Source organism: Drosophila mojavensis, unplaced genomic scaffold (genome assembly GCF_018153725.1).
Source record: "Drosophila mojavensis isolate 15081-1352.22 unplaced genomic scaffold, ASM1815372v1 contig_136, whole genome shotgun sequence".
In the NCBI taxonomy this organism is placed as follows: domain Eukaryota; kingdom Metazoa; phylum Arthropoda; class Insecta; order Diptera; family Drosophilidae; genus Drosophila; species Drosophila mojavensis.
In genome coordinates, this window is record NW_025318667.1 from 20,618,287 (window position 1) to 20,641,893 (window position 23,607).

A 23,607-nucleotide genomic window follows, 5' to 3' on the forward strand; every position below is an offset into this window, starting at 1 on the left:
AATAAAGACAGCAAATTCCTGCGGCTCGACGAGGCAGTCTCTAGTCATTTAGCTGCATTTTAAACCAATACACAATCTGCCAAGTTTCTAACTCTTCAAGGCTTTTCAAGGCCCTGTGTGACAGACAACAAGCAACCCAGATTTCACCTAGTTCGAATTAGCCAAAGTTGTAAATAATTTAATACAGCTCAATGCATCAGCCAAGGAGACATGAACTTAAAGTTAAGACTCGACCCCTGACCTCGACTTTTATGTTTTTTTATCTGTTTAAATAGATCTAGCTTATCGTAAGATCTCTGCTCTAGCCTCATTAGATTGCTCTGGAATTTTGGCTCAGTTCTAATTACAAAAACTTTGCCCACAAATAGTTGCTCTTAAGACGCTTTCCCTATGTCATCTTCCCTCTTCAATCGAACCCCGATCGAGCAGTCTGACAGCTCGTCGAGTGCCTAAAACCGCAACATTATCTTCTTCCATTGAGCGTGGCTCAACTATTGTCCTAACTCAGCCACACACACACACTCACACACACACACACAAAAGTTGCTCTAGTAGTTCAAAAGGACTTTTCCTAATCGTTTACATTTCGCCAGTCCACAGCAACTGCATTGCAATTCAGTCTTAACCCGACCCTTATAACGACTTCCTGCTTAAGTTTTCCAGTGGCAGGGAGCAGGGCGCAGGGAGCAGGGCGATGGAACGGGTGCGGGGGTCGACGTTCTCATCGATTTGAGGCAAAAAGTGCTATAAGAACTGCAAAGGCTTACGGTGAAGCGTCCTTTACGCTTCTTTCTTTTTTTTTCTTTTCTTTTTGGCAATAGAGCAACGATATGCCCATCGACTAATTTCCAAAGTTCTTTATTGCCTGCAACGCCCTGGCGGCTGGCAGCCCCCGCCGGCAGCCGCTCATCGGCTTCCGGTATTTATACAAATAAAATTGCACAAAACTCAAAAACCAAAACAAGTACAAATCAACAGAAAATCGAAGCCAAAGAGCCCCCAAAAGTCATTGCCATCTGAAGGCGGAGGAAAAGTCGTAGTCGAAGCGATTTGGCTACAGCCAAGGAGAGGACACTGCACCGGACCTGACTAAGCTATGGCCCACGACTCAGATTTGCCAGTGAGTTTTTTGGGGCTGGCTCTGGCTCTGGCTGTGGCTGTGGCTCTGGCTCTGCTTCTGGTTCTATGGGGTTGGCTCTGGGTCCTGGGCCCAGACTAATTTGCCAAAAAAGTTTGCACCGCATATTTTTGTAACCTTTCTCTCTTTTTTTTTTGTCGCTGTTGCTGTTGTTGCTGCTGTTGTTGTTTTAATTTCTCATTTGGCATTTGATTTCAAGCAAGTCGTCGTCGTCGTCGTCGTCGTCGTCTGGCTTCCCCCTTCTGGCGAAGGTCAACGCTAATAGCACTAAAATTCCAAGTTGGCTTATCGATACCAACGATAAACTATAAATTTGTCGGCTGTTTGTTGCTGCTGCTGCTGTTGCTAATGCGAATGGGCATTGCAGAGGGCCCACAGCGATTCGTTGTTGGCTTTTTAAGCCTTTTTTGTCGGCTGGGCAAAAGTTTGGCAACGTATTAATTTGGCTAAATTTAACCCGTAATGACTTTAAAAGTAAAATTAATGAGGGTCGATAGTTGCCTTTTGGCTACGACAAACATATGGCCAGACTAAGCTGACACTCTTTACTCACACTATCTCTATATCTCTCTCTCCCTTTCTCTCTCTCTCTTTCTGTTATTTACAGCGCGCTACATTAGCCGAGAAGGAAGTGAACACACTCAAGGAGCAACTATCCACAGGCACGCCCGGCAGCAACAGCGACAGTAACAGCGAGAACAACAACACATCCGAATCAGCACTAGCAACAACAGGAGCAACAGCCACAGCGGCAGCAACAGCAGCAGCGGCAGCGGCAGCGGCAGCAACATCATTGGCCAGCGGCGAAGAGGAAGCCACTGGAGGAAGCGAGGGCGAGAGCGACAAGCTGTTGAATAGCTCGATTGTTGCAGCGGCCATAACGCTGCAACAGAACGGCGGCAATCTGCTGGCCAACACAAATACACCGTCGCCATCGCCGCCGTTGCTCAGCGCCGAGCAGCAGCAACAGTTGCAGAGCAGCCTGCAAAACGGCGTCGGCGTCGGCGGCGCTTGCTTGAATCCCAAGCTCTTCTTCAATCACGCCCAGCAAATGATGATGGAGGCGGCAGCGGCTGCTGCAGCGGCGGCCCGGGCAGCAGCAGCGGCAGCCCAGCAACAGCAGCAACAGCAATCGCCAATGCATTCGCCCATCGCGGCAACTGCAATAAGCACAACAACAACAACGACGGCAACAGCAACAGCAACTGCAGCTGCGGCAGCAGCCACACAACAGCAATCAGCACGAGATATTGCTGAGCCGATAGCCAGCAGCAATTGCAACGATGACGATGAGGACGATGACGAGGAGGACGCATCGATGCAATCGAATGTGGCGCATGCCGATGGCGATCTAGACGACGATGATATGGAGCTGGAGCCGGAGCATGTTGCTGATACGGGCAGCATTGCTGCCATCGAGCCGACATTGGCAAGAACTGAAAATGTTGCCGATGCGATTGCAACTGCGGCCAACAATGATCAACACGATGCCGATGATGATGATGAGGGCGATGAGCGAGATGTCGATGCCGATGCCGATGTGCCGGTCGATGAGCAACAGGATGAGCTGGAAGCTAGTTTAAGTGTGAACAACAACAACAATAACAACAACAACAACAACAACAATGCCGATAGCTGTAGTCGAAAGAACAAGAACAACAGTGAAACGCAACATGTTGCACTGCGTGATAATAATGTAAATGAGCAACATGTGGCACATAGCGCCGAGGATGACGATTGCACCAACAATAATACTAACACCAACAACAACAACAACAGCAACAGCAACAGCAATGAGAAGCGCAAAAAGCGCAACGCCAGCAACAACAACAATAACAACAACAACAACAATCAGCCCGCTGTACTATTAGCTGCCAAAGACAAAGAGGTAAGTGCCTGAAATACACTCTCCAAGACATTCCTTTAGCTAATTTAATAAACTGTCTGCGGCCACTCCACGAGCCGCGCCAATTGCCCGGCGCAATGAAATGTAAAACCGTTAAGATTAGACAAATGTTGCCAGCCGCCCACCAAAAAAAAAAAAATAACTAACTGGAGGCAACCCTAAAGCCAGCTCAAAAATGAAGAAAAAAAAAGGAGAATTTCCAACCGCAGACGACGACGCACGACTGACCGAGCTCCCCGACTCGCCCCCCGCCCCCCTGTCGACCCTTTGGCCCCTTGCCCCTTTTCGCTTTTACGCCAGTGCCAGCTCCCTGGGCTGTCCGCACGCACAATTGAGAAAACACTTGCATAAGTAAACAAAACACCCACAGTGCCACGCCCACCCACCCACACAACACTGCCAGCCAGCCAGCCAGTTTAGCGCACTTTTCTTGTAATTTTCTAGCCAAACACAAGTGCAAAAAAACAAAAAACAAAACAAGCGAGTGAAAACAGAAGGAAATACAAGGCAAACAAATGAGCGTCCCAGCGCAACAACAACAACAACAACAACAGCAGCAGCAGCAGAAAAAAGTCGAAAAAATAAATAAAAGGACTTTTGACTTCTTCTTTACACGACGCACAAGAAAGAGCAGAGAGCGAGAGAGAACGAGAGACGGGTAGAGTGAGTGGGAGAGAGAGAGAACAAAAATATGCAAGGGATTTGACTCGAAAGCCACGAGGAAATTTCCCAAAACAAAAACTCTAAAAAAAATTGTTGATTTTTTTCGTTTGCATAGAAAAAGTTAAAATGAAACTTTGCGCAAGACACTTTGATTGGATGGAGTTGAACTGCAGACGACGGACTATATAGACTGCCTAAGCGGTTGGGTAGTGGCTGTAAAGTGATATCATTAAAATATTGACATGACAATTTTAACGCCTACAATTTGCTGCCCTGCTCTTCCATTGTTTGTTTACACTTGCCATCTACCGCTGTCCTTAAAGGCAGCTCGCCCATTGAAGTGTCTTTTCATGGCATCGGGTTTCGGCTTGAGAGCCGGTCCTCTACAGCTTTTGTTATATGTACATATATTTTTATGACTTTCTTGTTGCCTGTGTTTACTTATGACAAGGCCTGATATTGATATCATCCCTGATCTTGATATAGGCGACTGCATTTGCTCAACGTTTAAGGATATGCTGCAAAAGAAGAAAGAGAGAAATAACGAATTTTTTGGATCGGTAGATCTGTAGATTACCCATCTATTCTGATATACCTCTCTCTTTCATTCTCTCTCTCTCTCTCCCTATCTCTCTCTCTCTTTCCTTTCTCCTTTCCCCCTTTCCTTTCCTCTCTCCTTTCTCACCCTATCTCTCCCTCCCTTCCCATCTCTCCTTTTCCTTCCGCTTCATCTACGCCCATTTCTCATCCCTCCATCGTTTCAATTTCTTTAATGCAAGACGTGTTGGGCTTTACGCCCGAGCCTCCATTGTGGCCACATTGAATGATTGCTTATTGCCAGCATCTATGCCCCAAACCCTAAACCCCAATCCCCAATCCCCCCAAGCTCAAGCCCAATCCCAATTGCGAATATCCAAAGAGTGTAAAGCGCGCTGCAAGTGTTGCAAGGTGCTTTAAGGGCTGGTTGCATTTAAGCATCAATCATTATCATTTGCCATTAAGTGCAGCACACAGCATCTTGGCAGCCATCGAGGACATCTTTTGCAGCTTGCGCTAACTGCCATTAGCAACCCCTAGGTGTCGCTGCAGTGCGCCATAGAACAAACAACAACAACAACAACAAGAAAACCGCAAACGCCCCTCAAATGCATTTCTTTAATGTGTTATCACTTCACTTGGCACAGAGCAGACACAATCTCTTAGCCTCACACTCTCTCAACCCATCTCACTCTCGCTCGCTCTCTCGCTCGCTCTCTCGCTCTCTCTTGCTCTCCACCTGTCTCATTTGTTTACCTGCCACTTATTGCTAGGCTTTTGCTTAGGTTTTCTTTTCGTTTTATTTGAAATCCATTAAATGCTATTTTCGCCGAGTTTTTGTGCAGCTCATTAGTTTGATTACTAGCGCCCCCTGGCGGCTGGCACACACACACACACACACACACACAGGGCGACCACCATATGGGCATGGCTCCAGAGACAGCGCCCAGGCACAGCTGTAATAAATGCACTCGCCTGACAACTAAATCACTTACGTGTGCGCCCAAAGATTCAGATTTATCTGTTACACATGTTCATAAATATGCGACAATATTTTTTAGACGCCGCCGCCACGCCACAGGCAGTCACAAAAAAAAAAAAAAAAACAACAACAACAAATAAATAAATAAAATAAACCAAAAGCCGGAAGCGCCAGACTGTGAAATGCCCTGTAAGAAACGATTAGCCAAAACTCCAAGCTCTGCGCTCGAAGAGGAAGCCAGCTGCTTACTTATATGTAGATCGATATATCGTGCCGTTGCCAAGCGCCCATCGAGCTCATTATACCCCATGGCTGCGGCATGCCACTGGGCATATATGATCGACAGTTGTGCAAAAATTATGTTAAATGGAATTGCAACAGTTGTTTGTTGTTAGACTGTGTCTTGTTGGCTCTGATCTGGTCTATGGTCTATCTGCCACTGCAGCTAGAGCCCCTCGGCTACCCCTCACTCCATCTCTCACTCACACAGGCTGTCTGTCTCGCTTTCACATGGTTATTTGTTTGTTTGTTTGTTTGTGTTGGCGCGGCGCGTGTTTATTTTTTCGCAGAAGTGCATTTTTATAGACAAAGTGCAGTGAAGAGCGCGTAAAAATAGCAGCGGGCCAACCATGGGTTAAACATGCCGCAAACAACATCGAAAATATTTTATGAAAACAAAAAATGAAATCGAAAAAAAATCATATATATGTATGTACATATATACATATGTATATGATAATATATGCTTGTGCGATAAAAATTGCCAGCATATTAGCAGCTCAACAAAGTGCCAAAAACCAAAAACCACAAACAATAAAACACAAAACACTTCCGTTTCGATTTAGCAAACTATATATATGTACATATATGTATGTGTATGGTAGCATATCTTAATGTGCCATAGATATATGTATATATACATATGCCACATAATTGAGTCAAAAAGAAATGACACGTTCGCTTTTTAGATTATTGTTGTTTTTTTTTTCTTTTCATTTCTTTTGCCTTTTTTCCCCCTCTTTATCACAGAGAAGAAAAAAAAATATTTGAAAAATAATTTGTATGGAACATACTAAATGTTGTTTAGCAAAGACAAAGAAATTTGTATTTAATCAAAAATTTAATATTCAGTTGAAATTTATATATATACATATAGAAATATATGTATGTATAAATTGTTTAAATTTTTGTTAAATTTTCATTGGCACATTGAAATTTAAAGCTAAATAAATTAGGCATTTTATTAAAGGTCTTTATAATGTGTGTGTATGTATATGTGTATGTATGTATATTTGTCTGCATTTGTGGTTTGTTTGTCGCATTCGCTTTTTATAATTGTGTGTTTAAAAAATACATACATATATATATATTTATACATATGTATATGTATGTATTACAAAAAAAATATTTCTCGCCTGCAACACATTTGTTTAATCTGTTTTTATATTAAATAAGAAACAACAACAGCACAAATCTGTTCTCAACTAAATACAAATTTATTGTTATTGTTGTTGTTGTATTTGTTTTGTCGCCGAACGAAACCGAAATCAATTTTTTTTTTATGACTTGTGCGGTTTGTTGGTTAGTTGTTGTTGTTGTTGTTGTTGTAAATATTTATCCCAACACTTGTCGAGCTTCAAGCAAAAAAACAACAAAGACAAAATTCATATAGTTGCGTTATCAGTAAAACTGTATGGGAATGAATAAATTGTGTAGTTCGGGCAGTCGAGCGACCACAGTCGAGAGATATGTAGGCAAGAAATTTCAATTGATTAAGGCACCGAACAAGGGTAACTACGTTTAGGTATTTCTGTATGTTTATAGATAAAAACACTCAATTCAAAAATTTACCAGAAATCATCTGATGCTATCAATCAGTCAAAATCGTCCCGCATTGGACTCGGACTTGAACTAGAACTAACTCGATTGACCAGCATAATGCGCATTGAGCATATGTACATATACATATGTATGTGTATGTGTGCTTATAGATAATCATAATAATAATAATTTTCATGCACAAATTCGATTTGTGCTTATCATCGCGTGACGCTACTGGGAAGCTGGGAAACTGTGAAGCCAACACCGATTGTTGGGGGTGAGCCTCGATGATGAGCTATCAAAATTATAATACTCGACTTGACGGATGGCTTTTCAACTAATTAGAAATTAAGTTTATCTCTCTCCCTCTCTCTCTCTCGATTGGATGACCCGCAGATTGTCTATTATAAAGTTTCGCATTCTTTTTCCCTTAAATTTGTATAAACTCTGACGCACTTGGGCAAAATGTGCTGAAATACCCATAAAGACTTGATTACTCTATATATATACAATATATTATAAAATGAACTGTTTGATATCATACGATTCATTATTAAGTTTTTATTTGAATGTAAATATTTGTGAACAAGCGCTTTGTCTCTTGGAATGTGGAAAAAAAAACAATTGAGTACGATACAAAATTGTTATTTGAAATCATGCGGAAAACCCGTTGCGAGGCCAAAACGAAGTTGGCTAAAAATAAATTGAATTAGTCCCAGATCGAGCGCAACTGTGCAAACAAGCGATCGATAAACGCTTGCTAATCTAAAAAGAAGCCAAGAGAGTCGGGGCCGTAACGTCACTGATCTATGCCCAGATACAGAGCGTACAGTGTACAGCACAGTGCTCACAGCTCGCACAGCGCACAGCGCACACGCACACAGGGCGTATAGGCGTGGCAATCATCAATAATAATAATAATATTAAGTACAACTGGCAGCAGCGGAGACAGCCGAAATAAATTTGATTAGGCAGTGTCAAGGCAGCACTCGATTCGAATTGTATTGTTGTTATGTTCTATTTGATTTGTATTAATATTCATCATAATTTATAATTCATAATCACCTCACACACACACACATTCATTTGAATGATTTTGAGTTTTTCGTGTGTTGGGCTCTTTGAATTTATTGACGATTATTCCAATTTAGTATGATTTTTTTCAATTAAAGCTTAAGTTGAACAATTTCTAGCAATACATTTGGTTTTTAGTATATATCAAATATATAGATATATGTATATTTATATGTATATTTATATGTGTGTGCATATATAGCATGGAAATGTATCAGTTAACACGGGTAAGCCTCAATTAGTCTTATATCATTGCAGCTGATTGTTTTGCAACACTGTTTTACAGCACTGCCAATATGCAGCATGCTAGCCAAAAGCTGCTGAAAGCTCTAAAATGCAAATCTTCTTAATATATATATATATATATTCGATTGCTTTTTAAGCCAAATTTAGATCGTCTACATAGGCATCTATTTACCTAGTCTCTAGTTTGATTGACAGCCATGCTGCATTGTTGCTGTTGCTGTTGTTGTTGTCGTTGTTGTTGCTGCAGCCTATTATTGGCGTTAATGCAGCTGGCTGCTGCTGTCAAAGCAAAGCAGCAGGCAAACTTTATTTATTATAAATTTCAATTCAACGCAAGATTTGATGATTTTTTTTCGCTGCTGTTGTTGTAGTTGTTGTTGTTGTAGTTTGGCTATCACGACAGTAGCGCAAGCAACAACAAACACAATTGCAATTATTCAATTCAAATCAATCAGCAACAAATCGTACACCCACCCACATGCACACACACACACACACACACACACTCACACACAGAGAAAGAGAGAAAGAGACACACACACACACATATTGCTAGAGACATTGAGCTTAGTTAGAGCTGGCTGCAATGATTTAAGTTGTTTCTGTTTGCTGTCGTTATCGTTGCCTCTGTTGCTGTTGTTGGTTTTGCTGCTGATTAAAGTAAAAAACAGTCATTATCATGCGCAAGTGCACACACACACACACACACACACACGCTGGCACACACATGTTGCCCATTGGATTTTGTTGTTGTTGCTGCTGCTGCTGCTGTCGTCGCTTCGCTTCGTTCGACCAATTGCGGATAAATTCAATTTATTTATCGCATATGGATTTTGATCAGGCGCTCTTCCCCCCGCACCGCCGACGCTGACAAGTGGGCATGAGCGAGCTGGCAGCACTGCGGCACACTCACTGCCCCGCTAGCCATCTCGCTCGCACACGCGCTTGTCTATTGTCTGGACACATTGACTGATTGTTGATTGCTTACAGTGTTTGTCAGTTTGTTGTTTTTTTTTCTGTTTCTGTTTCTGTTTCTTTTTTTAAGTATATGTCGGGGCATATATAGTCAGCATATAGCTATAGCTTAGTTTAGTAGCTGCTGTTCGTTTGTATGTTAAATGGCGATTTTGATTTTTTTAAATTGATTATTTCCTTATTTTCGTGTACCAGTTGCTGCTGTTGTTGTTGCTGTCATTCTTATTGTTGCTGCTGCTGCTGCTGTTGCTGTTGCCGCTGCTGCTGCTGTTGTTGGCGTGCGCTAGTTTGCTTCGGTTCGGTTTGCTTTTGTTTTGATTGTTTGCCATGTGATTTACATGCAATTTGTGTGCTGATTTGTGTCATCAGCAATTGGTTGTTGTCTTTGCTAATACAATTCTCTGATCTCAATGCGAACTGACAAAACACACACACATGTGTGTGTGTGTGTGTGTGTGTGATCATATAATGGAGCTCACATTCACGGCTCGTTGATTTCGGCAATTGCAATTGACTTTCACTTGGCTCTAAGCGAAAAACTAGAATTCCAATAATAAAAATATCTGTTTATCTCGCTCTATCTCTCTCTCTCTCTCTTTCGCTCTCTCTCTCCCTCTCCATATTATGCTTTGCTGACAAGCATAAGTAACATAACATTTCATTTCACTTCATTTTTTCCTTTTTTTTTTTTTTGTTGTGTTCTTAACTTGGCTTTGGCATGACTTGGCCAAATGGCAGCGCATTGAGTTGGCAGCGCCGCAACTCATTTGGCTGCTTAAATATCCATTTGGCACTTCATAAATTGCCGTAGGCTGCAATTGGGTTTTGTCTAATTGGAGGCCATTAAATTTGTGGCAACTCGGCCAACAGATTTGACATCGCCAAACGGCAGCGCCTAATTTATGGCTAACAAATAAGTTGGCAACTTTGCAGCCAACTTGTCAACCAATTTTTTTTTGTGCTCCCCTTTCTGGTTTCTTTTTTTTTTTTTTTTTTGCCCTGCCTACCCCCCGCACCTGCCCACCATCGTCTGGCTTGTGGGTGATATGAATAATTACACAACACTGGCCCAAAACTTGTGACCATCAATTTGAACGCCTTGTCAGCTGGCCTGGCCAGCACACACACATACACCCACCCACACACACACACACACACAGAGCTGAGATGTCGTTAGACATGTGAAATTGTCAATTTCAATTTGTGCATCCTGTAGAAGAAATGTGTGTGGCTAACGGTCTGGCAGCGACTGCATAACTAGAGCTCTAATAAATTACTAAAAAAGAAAAGAAACTCATTTAATTTGAAGAAAATCTCAAATATTCGCCAACCAAATTAATTCACTTTTTATATTGTATTTAAAAAAAAAAAAAAAAGTTGGGCATAAATATAGTTTGGTTGCACAATTTACAATGTACAGGGTATTTCGCAGCCGTTGCCTTTGCTCGGCTGGCAATTCACTTCAATTACAAGCTTGAACGGAAATTCAAGATTTTAATTAGAGAAAACGAAGACAATTTTTGCCTGTCAATAAATCAAATTGCATTAATTAATTTAGCATTAAATTGAGAAAATGCTCGTTGCGCATGCTGCTGCCGCATGCAACGGCAACATGCTGCAAGCTCGGCTCCCACGGAATGTGGCAAATCATCAAATTGCTAGACAAAAAAAAAAACAAAAAACCAAAGCTCGCAGTAAATGATTCAACAATTAATTAAACATGCATTATAATTTATTACCCAGCGCGAGCTTGGCCAACTGCAATCAGCAAAAGTTGTTGTTGTAGCTGTTGTTGTTGTTGTTGTTGCAGCTGTTGCACATTTGTCTGATTAGCACTGCGATTCTTTCGACTTTGCTTTTTCTTCGTCTTCTTCTGCTTCTTCTTCTTCTTCTTTTTGCTGCTGTTTGACGACCTTCTGTGCGACACGTTTAAAGAGATGCAAACAAATGATAAACGCTAATCGCTATGATTTTATATATCGTGATCAAATTTTTTTGTATGTGTGACAGGGAAACAGAAGCAAAACAAAAGAAGAAGAAGATGGCGACAAAGAAGACAAGTTGAAATGAAAAACCGCACGCAATTACATAGACAATTGATTTCTAATTAAAAGCAAACGCCTCCTCCTCCTCCTCCGCCGCCACCACCTCCTCGTCCACGCCCTCTTCCATCCCAATTTGATGAAATGCGAAGCAAATAAAATGCGAATGGAAATGAAAATGGAAATAATTATTGACGCCATGCATTTAAGTTACGGCATGCCCATCAAAAGCAGGCCACACTGTACCACACGGCTGCCCTCGGCCCTTCGATCCAACAGCGTTTGGACAATTAAAAAAGGCTAAGCGTTAAAATCGTTCATTTTCGGCCAGCAAACTGCAATTGGGGCGTCTCTGCAACTGTGTGTGTGTGTGTGTGTGTGTGAGGAGAGAGGAGAGAGAGAGGACTGGGCATGTGGCTGGGGAGACTCTGCTTTGGCTTTAATTAGTTTGCTACGCTGTCGCTTCAATTTTGACGCAGAAAAAACCGCGACGTCTTCGCCGTCTACAGCTTCGTCGTCTGTCGCTGCGTCTGCATCTTCATGTTGGTCCACGCCGTCATCTTCTTCATCATCCGCATCGTCAACGCAAATTACGCGTCGTCAAAATAATTGCCGTGGGTCGCTCAAATGCGACCAGTCAGCCCCATCAACCCAGCCCAGCATCGCATAGCTAGCCAGCTAGTTGGTCAGTTCTTACCCACTGTCGCACAGTGGAATAGATGGGTCCGTAACAGTGCATTCATGAGTAGGTAGAAATATAGGTAGATCTATAGTCAGCCTCATCGATAATAATTGATCATGTGAATATCGATATAGATGTAAATATTTGACTATGGCAAAGATCCTATGAAAATATATACTATATACATATTATGCTTTTATGGCCCACTGTGCGCCTGTCCATAATCAGAAAGCCAAGCAGACGGGCAATTAAAATAAGCTTGCTATCTGCATATATACAAATGTATATACATACACACTGCTATATATATATATGTATGTGTGTGTGTGTGTGTGTTTGTATCCCTTTTTGGCATAGTTAATAGTCGCCCAGTACTCTTGCCATCCACTATTGGAATATCCGTTTGGGCCATGGCTGTTTTTTATGCACATCCCCGGCTCCGATGCCAGTCCATTTGGCCAGCAATTGGCATTACAATTTCTCGTTAATAGAAAATGAAATTGTCATCAAATGAAGATTGAGCTTAGCCGCAGACGCAGTGCCTGCAGCAAATCCAATTAGAACCTGACGCGCAAATCAAATTAGAATTCAACTGCACAACTGTCTCGTTTCCACTCTCCCACTCCCACTCCCACTGCCTCTCTCTCTCTCTCTCTCTCTCTCCCACTCTATCTTGGCAAATGTATGATTTCGTCGGCACTTCACTTTGTCGGCAATCTTCAGAGACGGCACAAATCAATAAAAAATACCAAATACAAAACAGAAAACAAATTGACGAACTGATATTTGATAATCGCAAAATGTGTTTGCTTAAGATTTGCAAAACGCAGCTGTGCTTGGAGTGGGAGAGACGGGAGGCGGGCGAGAGAGTGGATGCCGGAAGTGCAAGCAAATGCTCTGGGAAGTCAGCTCAACTCAACTCAACTCAACTCAACTCAGCTCAGCTCAGCTCAATTATCAATGCGCATACGTCACGTGGCACGACTTTAAGTAGCCTTTGCATGTGCCACAAAAATAAACACAATTGAAACACATCGACTCCCTTTCCCTCCCCCCTCCCCTCCCCTATCCCAGCACAGCTAGCGTCTAGCTGAATACAGCAAGGGACAACAGCTAGAGGAAGGAAGTTGAAGCCATTAGAAAATGCCAACGAGCTGGCCCGTCCACTGCACAAACAAAGCCCAGCCAGCATGTGGAGCTCGCCTGCTCAGTCTACTAGAGGACTCGACGGCCTGCAAGTCCTTAACGTAAGCGAGCTGATATTAAGGTGTTGTGGTGTTCTCTTTTTTTTTTTCGCTGCCTCTGTCGCTGCCTCTGCCGGCATATTCATATTTTTATATCTATTGGCGAAAAAAAAAAAAAAAAAAAACCGAAAAAATGAGAAAGAACGAGCTAGAGGATATGATGATGCCTTACGAATGTTTGCTAGAGATGTTGATTGGCATTGCGTTTGAGTCTGGAGCAAAGGGGGATGGGCTGGTGGCCTGGGAACGGTGGATGAGGGGGGGTATGCGAGTGCGGTCTGTTGGCCGTTGTCTGCCTTTCTCATATTGATGATGCGGGCAAAGAGACAAAAACCGACAACTGAAAAAAGACAACAACAACATCAAGTATAACAAGCAGCAGCAGCAGCAGCAGCAGAAGAGCAATGCTGTACTCATAAATTATTGTCTAGACTATGATTTTAACGTTTTTTGATTATGAAAGCCAAAAAACGTGAAGAATCCCATTCTACAAAATAGAAAAAACAAAACGACAAAAAAAAGGTTATTGTACAGCGCAATATATAAAATAAAAATCGCTGGCATAACCTTTTTAGCTCACTCCCACGCGGCGTAGGTTGGGTTCGTTTGTTTGCTGGTTGCTGCGTGTAGATATCATATCAATAAGCAAAAGGATTAGACATGTGACTGGACCAGTCGCCGACTGGTCCTGGCCACGGCCCCAGCTCCCAGCTCCCAGCTCCCAGTTTCCAGTTTCCAGTTCCCACCATGCGCGACCCACTCAAGGGCTACATTTTGGGTCGACTTTGTAGTCGTCATTCAGTGCTTATCGAGGGTAGTCGCAAAACAAAAACAAAACAGAAATCACATTTCATTTTTTTTTTTTTTTCTATATATATATATATATATATTCTCTTCATATATATATTTATGAAATTGAGGCAGAAATATGAATAAAAGTCAAGCTCGCGCTTCTATGAGGCGATTGTGGGGAGGGGGGGCACGAGGGGATGCACAAACAGGAACTGGGTTCGGCTTGGCCAGACAATTATTAAGCAAAAGTTTAACGAATTAGAAACAAAAATGGGCGAGTGAGTGGCACAGAGTGGGTTAGGGGAAGAGCTTTGATTAAAATGTACAGCTTGATGCATGGCCAGTGCAGACCCAGCACACACACACACACACACACACACACAAATACAGATCTATATGTAGATAGATATATACACATAAATATCTATGTATATATATAAATATGTATTAATGCTCTTCAGCTAGCAACACTTCAATTAAAACTCCCCACGCACAAAATGTTTGACAATAAAATCGAAACATAAATCGAAAATTGTTAAATTCGAATAAGCAAAAGGGTTTCGCCTCGCATCCATTGACTCGCCACTGACTCGACTGGCTCGACTGACTCGACTGCCTTCTGCTCTTTGCTGCCTGTGCCCGGGAATTGTAAAGCTGTCAAATTTTAATTACAAAACTTTATAATCCAAAAAATACAGCAACAACAAGACGTTCGAAGAGAAGCGCAATGGGCCAGGAGGCGGTGCGCCTTCTTAACTACGAACAAGCAAGCGCCCAGCCCCCAATCCCCAGCCCACCGTTTTGCCATTGAAACATTCAACTGTTCCTGTCGTTTTGCTCCCAAATCAATTCAATAACCGTACCCTAATGTGCGTGTGTGCGTAAGTGAATGACTGTTTGACTGACTGAATCACTGAATCACTGACTGAATGACAAACTGTACAAATGTCTATCTGTCTCTCTCACTGTCAGCCTTGCCTGCCTGCCTGCCTGCCTGCCTGCTTGCCAGCCTGTCTGTTTCGCTGTAGCGCTTCAAAGTCCTTTCGTGAGGAGCTCGGTTCGAAATTGTTTGATTTATACCTTTAGCGGAATTGGCAAGGCGCTGCCCCTGCCACAATTGTAAATTGTTACCTGCCGCCGCATACGGCTCACCTTTGTGCCCCAAGCGAATGACAAATAATGAAAAATACAAAATTACCTGCCACTTAAGAGCTTAAAGCGCTTCATTTGACTAAAGGCGCGGCTTTATTGATTGCTAACCAAATATGGTAATTATTCAAGTGAATGTATATGAATACATGAGTATATATTCATGAATGTAATCGAACTGAATACACTTATAAATACAGCGAATATTGCTATTGGTATAAATGAATCAATCATTTGGCTATGCATATTTATGAATGCATTCATGAACACACTTTGAATACACTCATGAATACACTTTGAATACACTCACTAGCAGTAAACCAATTTTGATTTTACAAATTGGTAATTGAATATAAAATTAATATGCTAATTGTTTATATGAATGTATTCATGAATACTCTCAAATCGAGTACACTTGTAAATGCATTTATGAATACTGTGAATATTGCCAATGATATACATGAATTAATCATTTGGCTATGCATATTTATGAATACACTCATGAATACACTAGCAGTAAACCAATTTTGATTTCACAAATTGGTAATTGAATATAAAATTAATATGCTTATTATTTATATGAATGTATTCATGAATACTCTCAAATCGAGTACGCTTGTAAATGCATTTATGAATACTGTGAATATTGCCAATGATATACATACATGAATCAATCATGTTGCCATGCATATTTATGAATACACTTATGCATATTCATTTCTGAATACACTCAATGTATTCACAAGCATTAGGCCAACTGATTAGCGCTCTAAAAACACAAATCGAAGCGCATGCAAAACGCAATACACTTGCATTGCAAATGCACCTCATTCCCACACACTCATACGCACGCACACTCACTCACACCCACACTCACTCGCTCATTCATATGTGCGCTGCATTTGCAGCTTGACAATTCCTTTTTGCCAGCGTTTGTTTTGTCTTTTGTTGCAAATTGCCAACTTGGGCATTGCCAGCTGCAGCAGGAGCAGCAGCAGCAGCAGCAACAATCATAAAGAATGCGACAAAAGCTTTGGCGTCAAAGCTCTGGGGTGCACTTGGCAGACTTGAAGACGCCCACCCTCAACCCTTATTTGGTCGCCACACTTGAAACAATCAAAAATCAATGACAAACGAAAAGCAAAGAAAAAAAAAAAATGAAAAAAAAATTGAAGCCGACATTGAGATGGCAAAAGCGACGCTGCGGCTGCGGCTGCGGCTGCTGTTGCTGTTGCTGCTCTTTACTCATTTGTCTTTTGGCTTTTTGGAAATTAACAACACACGCCCGCCCCCCAACCCTCGCAGCTCGCAGCTCGCAGCGAAAGCCTCTTTAGCCCGAATGCTTGAAAAGTAACCCCTTTTTTATAGCGCCCAAGCTAACTTCCTTGCCGCGTCGCTAGCTCGGCTCTGCTGTCTCTTTATATACATATCTATATATATATATGTATATATCTATTATATGAACATATATATCCATATATATATATATATTTCGATGTGTATATATATTTTAAAATTTTTATGCCCGAATGAGTTTTAATTCCTTTGACGGTTGCTTTTGGCATTGGCAGCTGGCGTGCCTAAAAGGCTGCTACAACAATTTTTATACATGCATATGCAGCTTCTTCTCTATGGGTGTGTGTGTGTGTGTGTGTGTTTGTATCTTTGATTGCTTATTGTTAATTTGTATTTGTATATTGGTCGCCTGTATGTGTGCGCTCTGAGATGTTCGCTGATTAAACCCTTTTTTACCCTGCTACATATGAATGAATGTGGCAATCACACACACACACACTCACACAAGAAGAGAGAGACAGCGAAAGGAGAGAGAGAGAGAGAGAGAGAGCGAGCATCTTAATTCCTTTTGGCGTTTTATGCATCGACCCAAGCAATTCGCCCACCTGCTGCCACATCAACGTCTTTTGCCTTCGAGTGTTTGTTATTGTTGTTTTTTGCTGTTGTCTTGTGCTTTGTGTAGATGTGTGTGCGTGTGTGTATTGACTGCTTTGTCAATTGTTTGGGGCTGCTGGCAGACTGACTGCCAGCCTGCCTGCCTGTCGTCGCGCTGGCTGCCTGGCAATTTTGTTAATTACAAATCGTTTGCTTTTAGCTCTATGCTAATGTCTCTGCCTGGGACACCAACCCCCAACCCCCACCACATGTGTGTGTGTGTGTGTTTGCGTCTGTGTGTGTGTGTGTGTCTATTTTTGCATAACTTACGCAACTTTTTACAATTCTGACAGCTACCCCCAGCCACAGCCACAGCCCCAGCCCCCAGCCCCCAGCTCAAGCCCCAAAGCAGGAATATAAAAACGCACACACAAGGGTTGTTGTTCTATTATATTTTATATATCTTTATATTACATATGCATATGTGTATACACAGCTATAGACTATCAGCTAAATATCGCTGTCTATTTTGCATACAACATGCATTTCTTTGCTAGCGGGGGGGAGTTGGTCTAGGCAACAAACCAACGCCAATTAACACACACACACACACACACACACACTGAGAGAGAGGCAGCCGTAACTGTCAGTCAATGTCCAACAGTCTCTTACCTAAATATTCAACTATTCCCATTGTTGGAAAAATGTAAATTTTCATAATTTTATAGTCAATAGGGCCCCACCCACAATTGCCAAACATTCATCTCATAGTTTTTGTTTGATTGTTGTAGTCGAGTCAAATCGGCCGCCCAACCCCACCCTTACCCGACAGGCTGCTGGCATCCCAGTCAGCCGCAAGAGGCAAAAGCCGCAAAAGGCAGCCAACGGGAATCGGACAGGCAAAAGTTTTCTGACGCAAAGGGTTGCAAATGATTTTTGAGCTGTGTCGAAAATCCCCAAAAAGTTGATTTATCGTTTTAATAATTCCTCAAACAACAGAGCGAACGCAGCTCGCCGAATAGTAGTATATGCTGAAGTGGAATCAAATCGAAAAATGACAAAAATGTCTAGATATGCACCCATCTCTCTATTAATGTTAACTGGCTGGCGGCGTTGCCAAATTTCAGCGTGCGCTGTTGCCAAATTGCGAGCATACTGTAGTTTTAAGGCGATTGTATATGGCAAGCAGTTGATTATTAATGAACTCGCATGTGTCTGTCAGTGTGTGTGTATGTGTGTGTGCGTGTGTGTGTTTGTGTTTGTGTAAGACACAACAAGACAGACACACACACACACACACGCACAACCCTTGGCATACCCGTACACTTGCGCCGCATGCTAATTGCGTTTATTTAACAAAACAAATTTTTTACTTTTCCCACTTTGAGAAGGTTTTTGACATGGGAGCCTGGGGTGACGGGGGGGTGGCGCTGCGACTCAATTGAGTTGGCAATTAGACGCCAGCCAGAAGGGATTTTTTGTTTTTGAATAGGTCTATATGGGGGTATACAACATTTTTATGCAATTAATTTGAGTCGTCGTCGTTGTTTTTGTCGTCCTCGCCTGTCGTCTTGTCATGTGCTACTTCTTCTTCTTCTTCTTCATGTTCTTGTTCTTGTTCTCCTTTTTAACTGGGGGAGTTGTTGTCCTTAGCAGCTACTCACATGTCTCGTATGCTAATGAAAAATCGAACACGCAACCCCAGCCCAGCCCAGAGGACAGAGGGGGTCTGCCTTTTGATTGATAATGAAATTAACTGCTTAGCATTTCGAGGCATGACATGGGCCCAACAACACAAGCAGAAGCTAAAGCAGCTAGCGAAGAAGAGGCAGCAACTAAAAGGGACACATGTTTCTATGCATGCATACATCTACATACATGCATATATATTTATAGATATTTCATGCTGATGCGTTTTTAATGCCAATTATATATTATTGCATACGTGTATGCGCAGTCAACCGTGCGCCAATAATAATAATCACAATCTGGCCCATTTCGGTTTGTTTATTGATAAAATAGATGCACACACACACACACACCACACACATGCAAGCGCATATGTGTGTGTGTTTATGTATATTAAGCAAAAGTTTAACTCAATCAACTTTGCTGTCATATGGGGCTCAACGATCAAAATTAACGTGGCTCACAAATAACGCAATGACACGCAAATTACCAATTGGCATTCGCCTGATTTGCGTCCTGTTTGGCGGTACAGTTGCCAGCAAAAGTCGCTACACAAAGTTGTCCCTCTGTGTGTGTGCGTGTGTGCGTGTGTATGTGTGTGTTGACAGTATGCCTTTGGCATATGCGTCAATTAAAAACCGCGCCATTAAATTAATTTTAATCACATAATAAGAAATACACACACACGCACACAGACATGCACACATACACGCATACGCACGCATACAAGCCACCTGGCTGTCATTAAAAAAATTTGTTGCATACCACCAGGCGCAAAACTTTATCTTGTCAACTTTGTTGCGGCGCCACGCCTCCTGCTGCCAGCGTGCCTCCCTCACAGATTCATTCCGCACACGTCTCTCTCACGTTGACGCACTTAAGAAAAATTCCCTTGTCAAATTTGCCAATTATCATATTTTCATCAAACAAACAAAGTTCCAAAAACTCAAACGCTCGCCGGAGGCACACAGCCTGCTATGGCCCCATGCTTCCATGCTCGACCCCGCCTCCTGCCACACGCAGCATGCATTGTGCTTGTACCTTAGCCCCTGCTACACCTGTGGCTGTATCTGTGGCCTGTTCGCTTGAGTCGCAGGCAATCAGCGACGTCGTCGTCGTTGTTAATTTTATTAAAAATTATTTTATAACTCTCGAACTTTTCCACGCACACACGACAGACGATGCGATGCGATGCGATGCGACTTTCCTCTGTGTAAAAATCTCCGCCTGACTTGCTCGCATTGCTGTTGTTGTTGTTTAATTATTGATGTGTGCAATTACAAAAATACAAGCAGATAGCGAGAGAAGGGGAGAGAGATAGACAGAGAGAGAGAGAGAGACGGAGTGGAAAGGCCTTGCAACCGCAGCAGCCACAATGGCAGAGTTGCCACAAAATATGCAACCAAAAAGTTTGCAGCTCTCACATGCGCCAAGGCTCGAATATTCATCAACTGCTGATTGTAAGCGCAACCAAACAATTCACAAAATTAACAACAGTCTGTTCGCTGCTTACAAAAAAAAAAAATAAATAAAATAAACATGATAAAAAGTCAGTTTTGATTGAAAATGGCTGATGAGACCACGCAAAGCAGAGCAAATGCAAGACAAGCCCTCTCTCTCTCTCTCTCCCTCTCTCTCTCTCTCCCTCTCGTTCATTGTCCCTCTCTGTCTATTACCCACTCACTCTGTCTCGCTCATATCATATCACTTTATTTATGCTGGAAAACTATATGTATATAAAATATACCAAATCTTATATGAAATATACTAAATAAAATTGTTAAAAATATTTCCCTTTTTACCTCATCTCAATTAAAATACTAATTATTGCATTTTTTCCATCGATTTCAGATTAAAGCACTTTTGGATGAGTTGCAACGCCTGCGTGCCCTGGAACAAACTCACCTGGTACAAATCCAGAGGCTCGAAGAGCACCTGGAGGTGAAGCGACAGCACATAATGCGCCTGGAGGCCCGCTTGGATAAGCAGCAGATAAACGAGGCGCTGGCCGAGGCAACGGCATTGGCTGCCGCTGTGAATGCTGCTGCGACAAACAACAATAATAGCAACAGCAGCAACAACAATAACAACAACAACAACAACAATCACAGCAACCAGAGCAGCGACAACAACAATGTCGTATTCAAGACAACTGATCTAACATCGACCCATCGACACAACGACGATGATGACGATGACGATGACAATGATCGTGATAATGAGCTGCGCGACGCCGATGGCGATGATGATGACGACCTGCATCTGACCAATAGCGAGCAACAGCAGCAGCAGCAACAGCCGCAACATTCAGCTTTGGTCAACAATCGCCACGACGATGAGCAGGACAAGGAGGATGCCGAGGAGCACGATGCAGAAATAGCGAATGCCACAGCCGCAGCGGACAGCAATGAGCTGAAAATCAAAAAGGAGCAGCAGTAAGTATTTGCATTGGCATGGCAAGCGGAACTGTTCCATTGCCAGTTCATACCTGAACAGTCATTGCTTTAGTCTGTGTCACTTCCATCTTGTTCTCTTCAGGCTGAAATGCAAAATTGAAAATGTTCATTGATTGGCAAGCTCATGTTTCATTTCCATTTCGTTCCCTCGACATCAAACTAATGGTGACGCTTTTCATTTTATTTATAAACTTGATCCACTTTAAAACCATAGCCAACACTCAAAGGCTTCAAGCTGTTTCATTTCCATTTCGTTCACGTGAGGAATACAGCCGCCTCTCACTTAACTAACAGATCTAGGTAGTCTAAAAAGTTTTTTCGTATTTTGCCAATAGATGTCGTTGGCGTCGTATATCTCCAGTGCTACCAATCACATTGTGTACACATTGTGGTGTTCGATTGGTAGCACTTTAAGCTTCGATTGCCAAAAAAAAAAATGTAATTCAAAGAATTTGAAAAAAGTTACAGCTGTTCAAAAATGAGTGAAAATAAAGAAGAAATTCGCTATATTTTGAAATTTTTGTATAAAAAAGGGAAGAATGCCACGCAAGCCACTAATGAAATTTGTGATGTTTACGGTGACGATGCTCTATCAGTTCGTGTAGCACAACAATGGTTCGCACGCTTCCGTTCAGGAAATTTCGATGTGAAAGATGCACCTCGCTCTGGTCGACCAATCTTTGAAAAAGTCGATGAAATTATGGAAAGGATTGACCAAGACCGTCACATAAGCAGCCATGACATCGCAAATGAACTAAACATTCATCATCAAACGGTTCTGAACCATTTAGAAAAGGCTGGCTACAAAAAAAAGCTCGATGTATGGATACCACATGAATTGTCTGTGAAAAATTTATTGGACAGAATTAACATTTGCGATTCTTTGCTGAAACGAAATGAAATCGAACCATTTCTGAAGAGAATGGTAACAGGAGACGAAAAATGGATCAAATACGACAATAATGTGCGAAAAAGATCATGGTGCAAGAGTGGTGAAGCTCAACAAATGGTCGCAAAGCCAGGATTGACGGCTCGAAAGGTAATGCTGTGTGTTTGGTGGGATTGGAAAGGAATAATCCACTATGAGCTGCTTCAGCCTGGTCAAACGATTGATTCGACACTTTACTGTGGACAACTGATGAGATTGAAGCAAGCAATCGAAAAAAAACGGCCAGAACTGATCAACAGAAAGGGCATCGTATTCCATCAGGACAACGCCAGACCACACACATCTTTGATGACCCGGCAAACACTGAGAGAGCTTGGCTGGGAAGTTTTAATGCATCCACCATATAGCCCTGACCTTGCACCTTCGGACTACCATTTATTTCGGTCAATGCAGAACTCCCTTAACGGAGTAAAGTTGGCTTCAAGAGAAGCCTGTGAAAATCACTTGAAGCAGTTTTTCAAAGAGAAACCACGAAAGTTTTACACGAATGGAATTATGTCTCTAGTGGAAAAATGGCAAAAGGTGGTCGACCAAAATGGTGCATATTTGATTTAATAAAGTTTATTATAAATATTTAAAAATATGATTTGAAGTTTCATTACAAATACGAAAAGACTTTTTAGACTACCCAATATTTTACTCTCAAATCATAAATAATATCACGTGTTTCATTTCCATTTCGTTCCTTCGAAACCCAACGTATTTCGTTATCATTCACATTGATAATAAATAATTAGGATTTACTCTCAAAACCCAACTGACCCTCAATTGCTTATCCACGTCTCATTTCCATTCCGTTCTCATTGCAGCAGTCCACTGGACCTGAATGTGCTCAGTCCACAGTCGGCGATTGCCACAGCCGCCGCGGCCGCAGCAGCCGCTGCCTGTGCCAACGATCCCAACAAATTCCAAGCCCTGCTACTGGAGCGGACCAAGGCCTTGGCCGCCGAGGCGCTCAAGAACGGCAGCACCGATGCCGTCAGCGATGGTGAGTATGCATGCAGTGCAGCTGTATCTGCTGCAGCCCGACGTCGCGTCGTTTCGTTTCGTTTCCATGTCGCGTGGCGCTGTTGATGTGCAACGCTTTGATTTCTTCCGCCTGTGCAACGGCGCCCAGGAGGGAAGTTTAATGAACTGTTCGACTATTGGTGGAACCGTCACAGTTCCTTCCGTTCCCCTCCGTTCCGTTATGTTGCATTATGTTACCAGCTTATCGGCGCCAACAGAAACGAGGCGCCAATTTTTATGGCTGTCAACAAGCGTCAACGCAGCGACGATCGCGATTTTCTCCTTCTGCGACTTTTCTTACTCTTCTTTTTATTGTATTATTATTATTATTTTTGATTTACAATATTTGCATCAGAACGTCTGC

At 42.3% G+C, this 23,607-nt stretch overlaps 1 protein-coding gene across 1 annotated transcript in view; it reads left to right on the forward strand.

Annotated features, from left to right (window-relative positions):
- The window catches only part of LOC6584364 (homeobox protein cut), a 90,091-nt gene that overhangs the window by 50,964 nt on the left and 15,520 nt on the right, over positions 1 to 23,607 (forward strand). Inside the window, exons 2-4 of the mRNA XM_044007269.1 lie at positions 1,746 to 3,026; positions 20,682 to 21,265; positions 23,045 to 23,223. Of these exons, the coding sequence (XP_043863204.1) occupies positions 1,746 to 3,026; positions 20,682 to 21,265; positions 23,045 to 23,223 (2,044 nt within the window). The remainder of the gene's footprint in view (positions 1 to 1,745; positions 3,027 to 20,681; positions 21,266 to 23,044; positions 23,224 to 23,607) is intronic.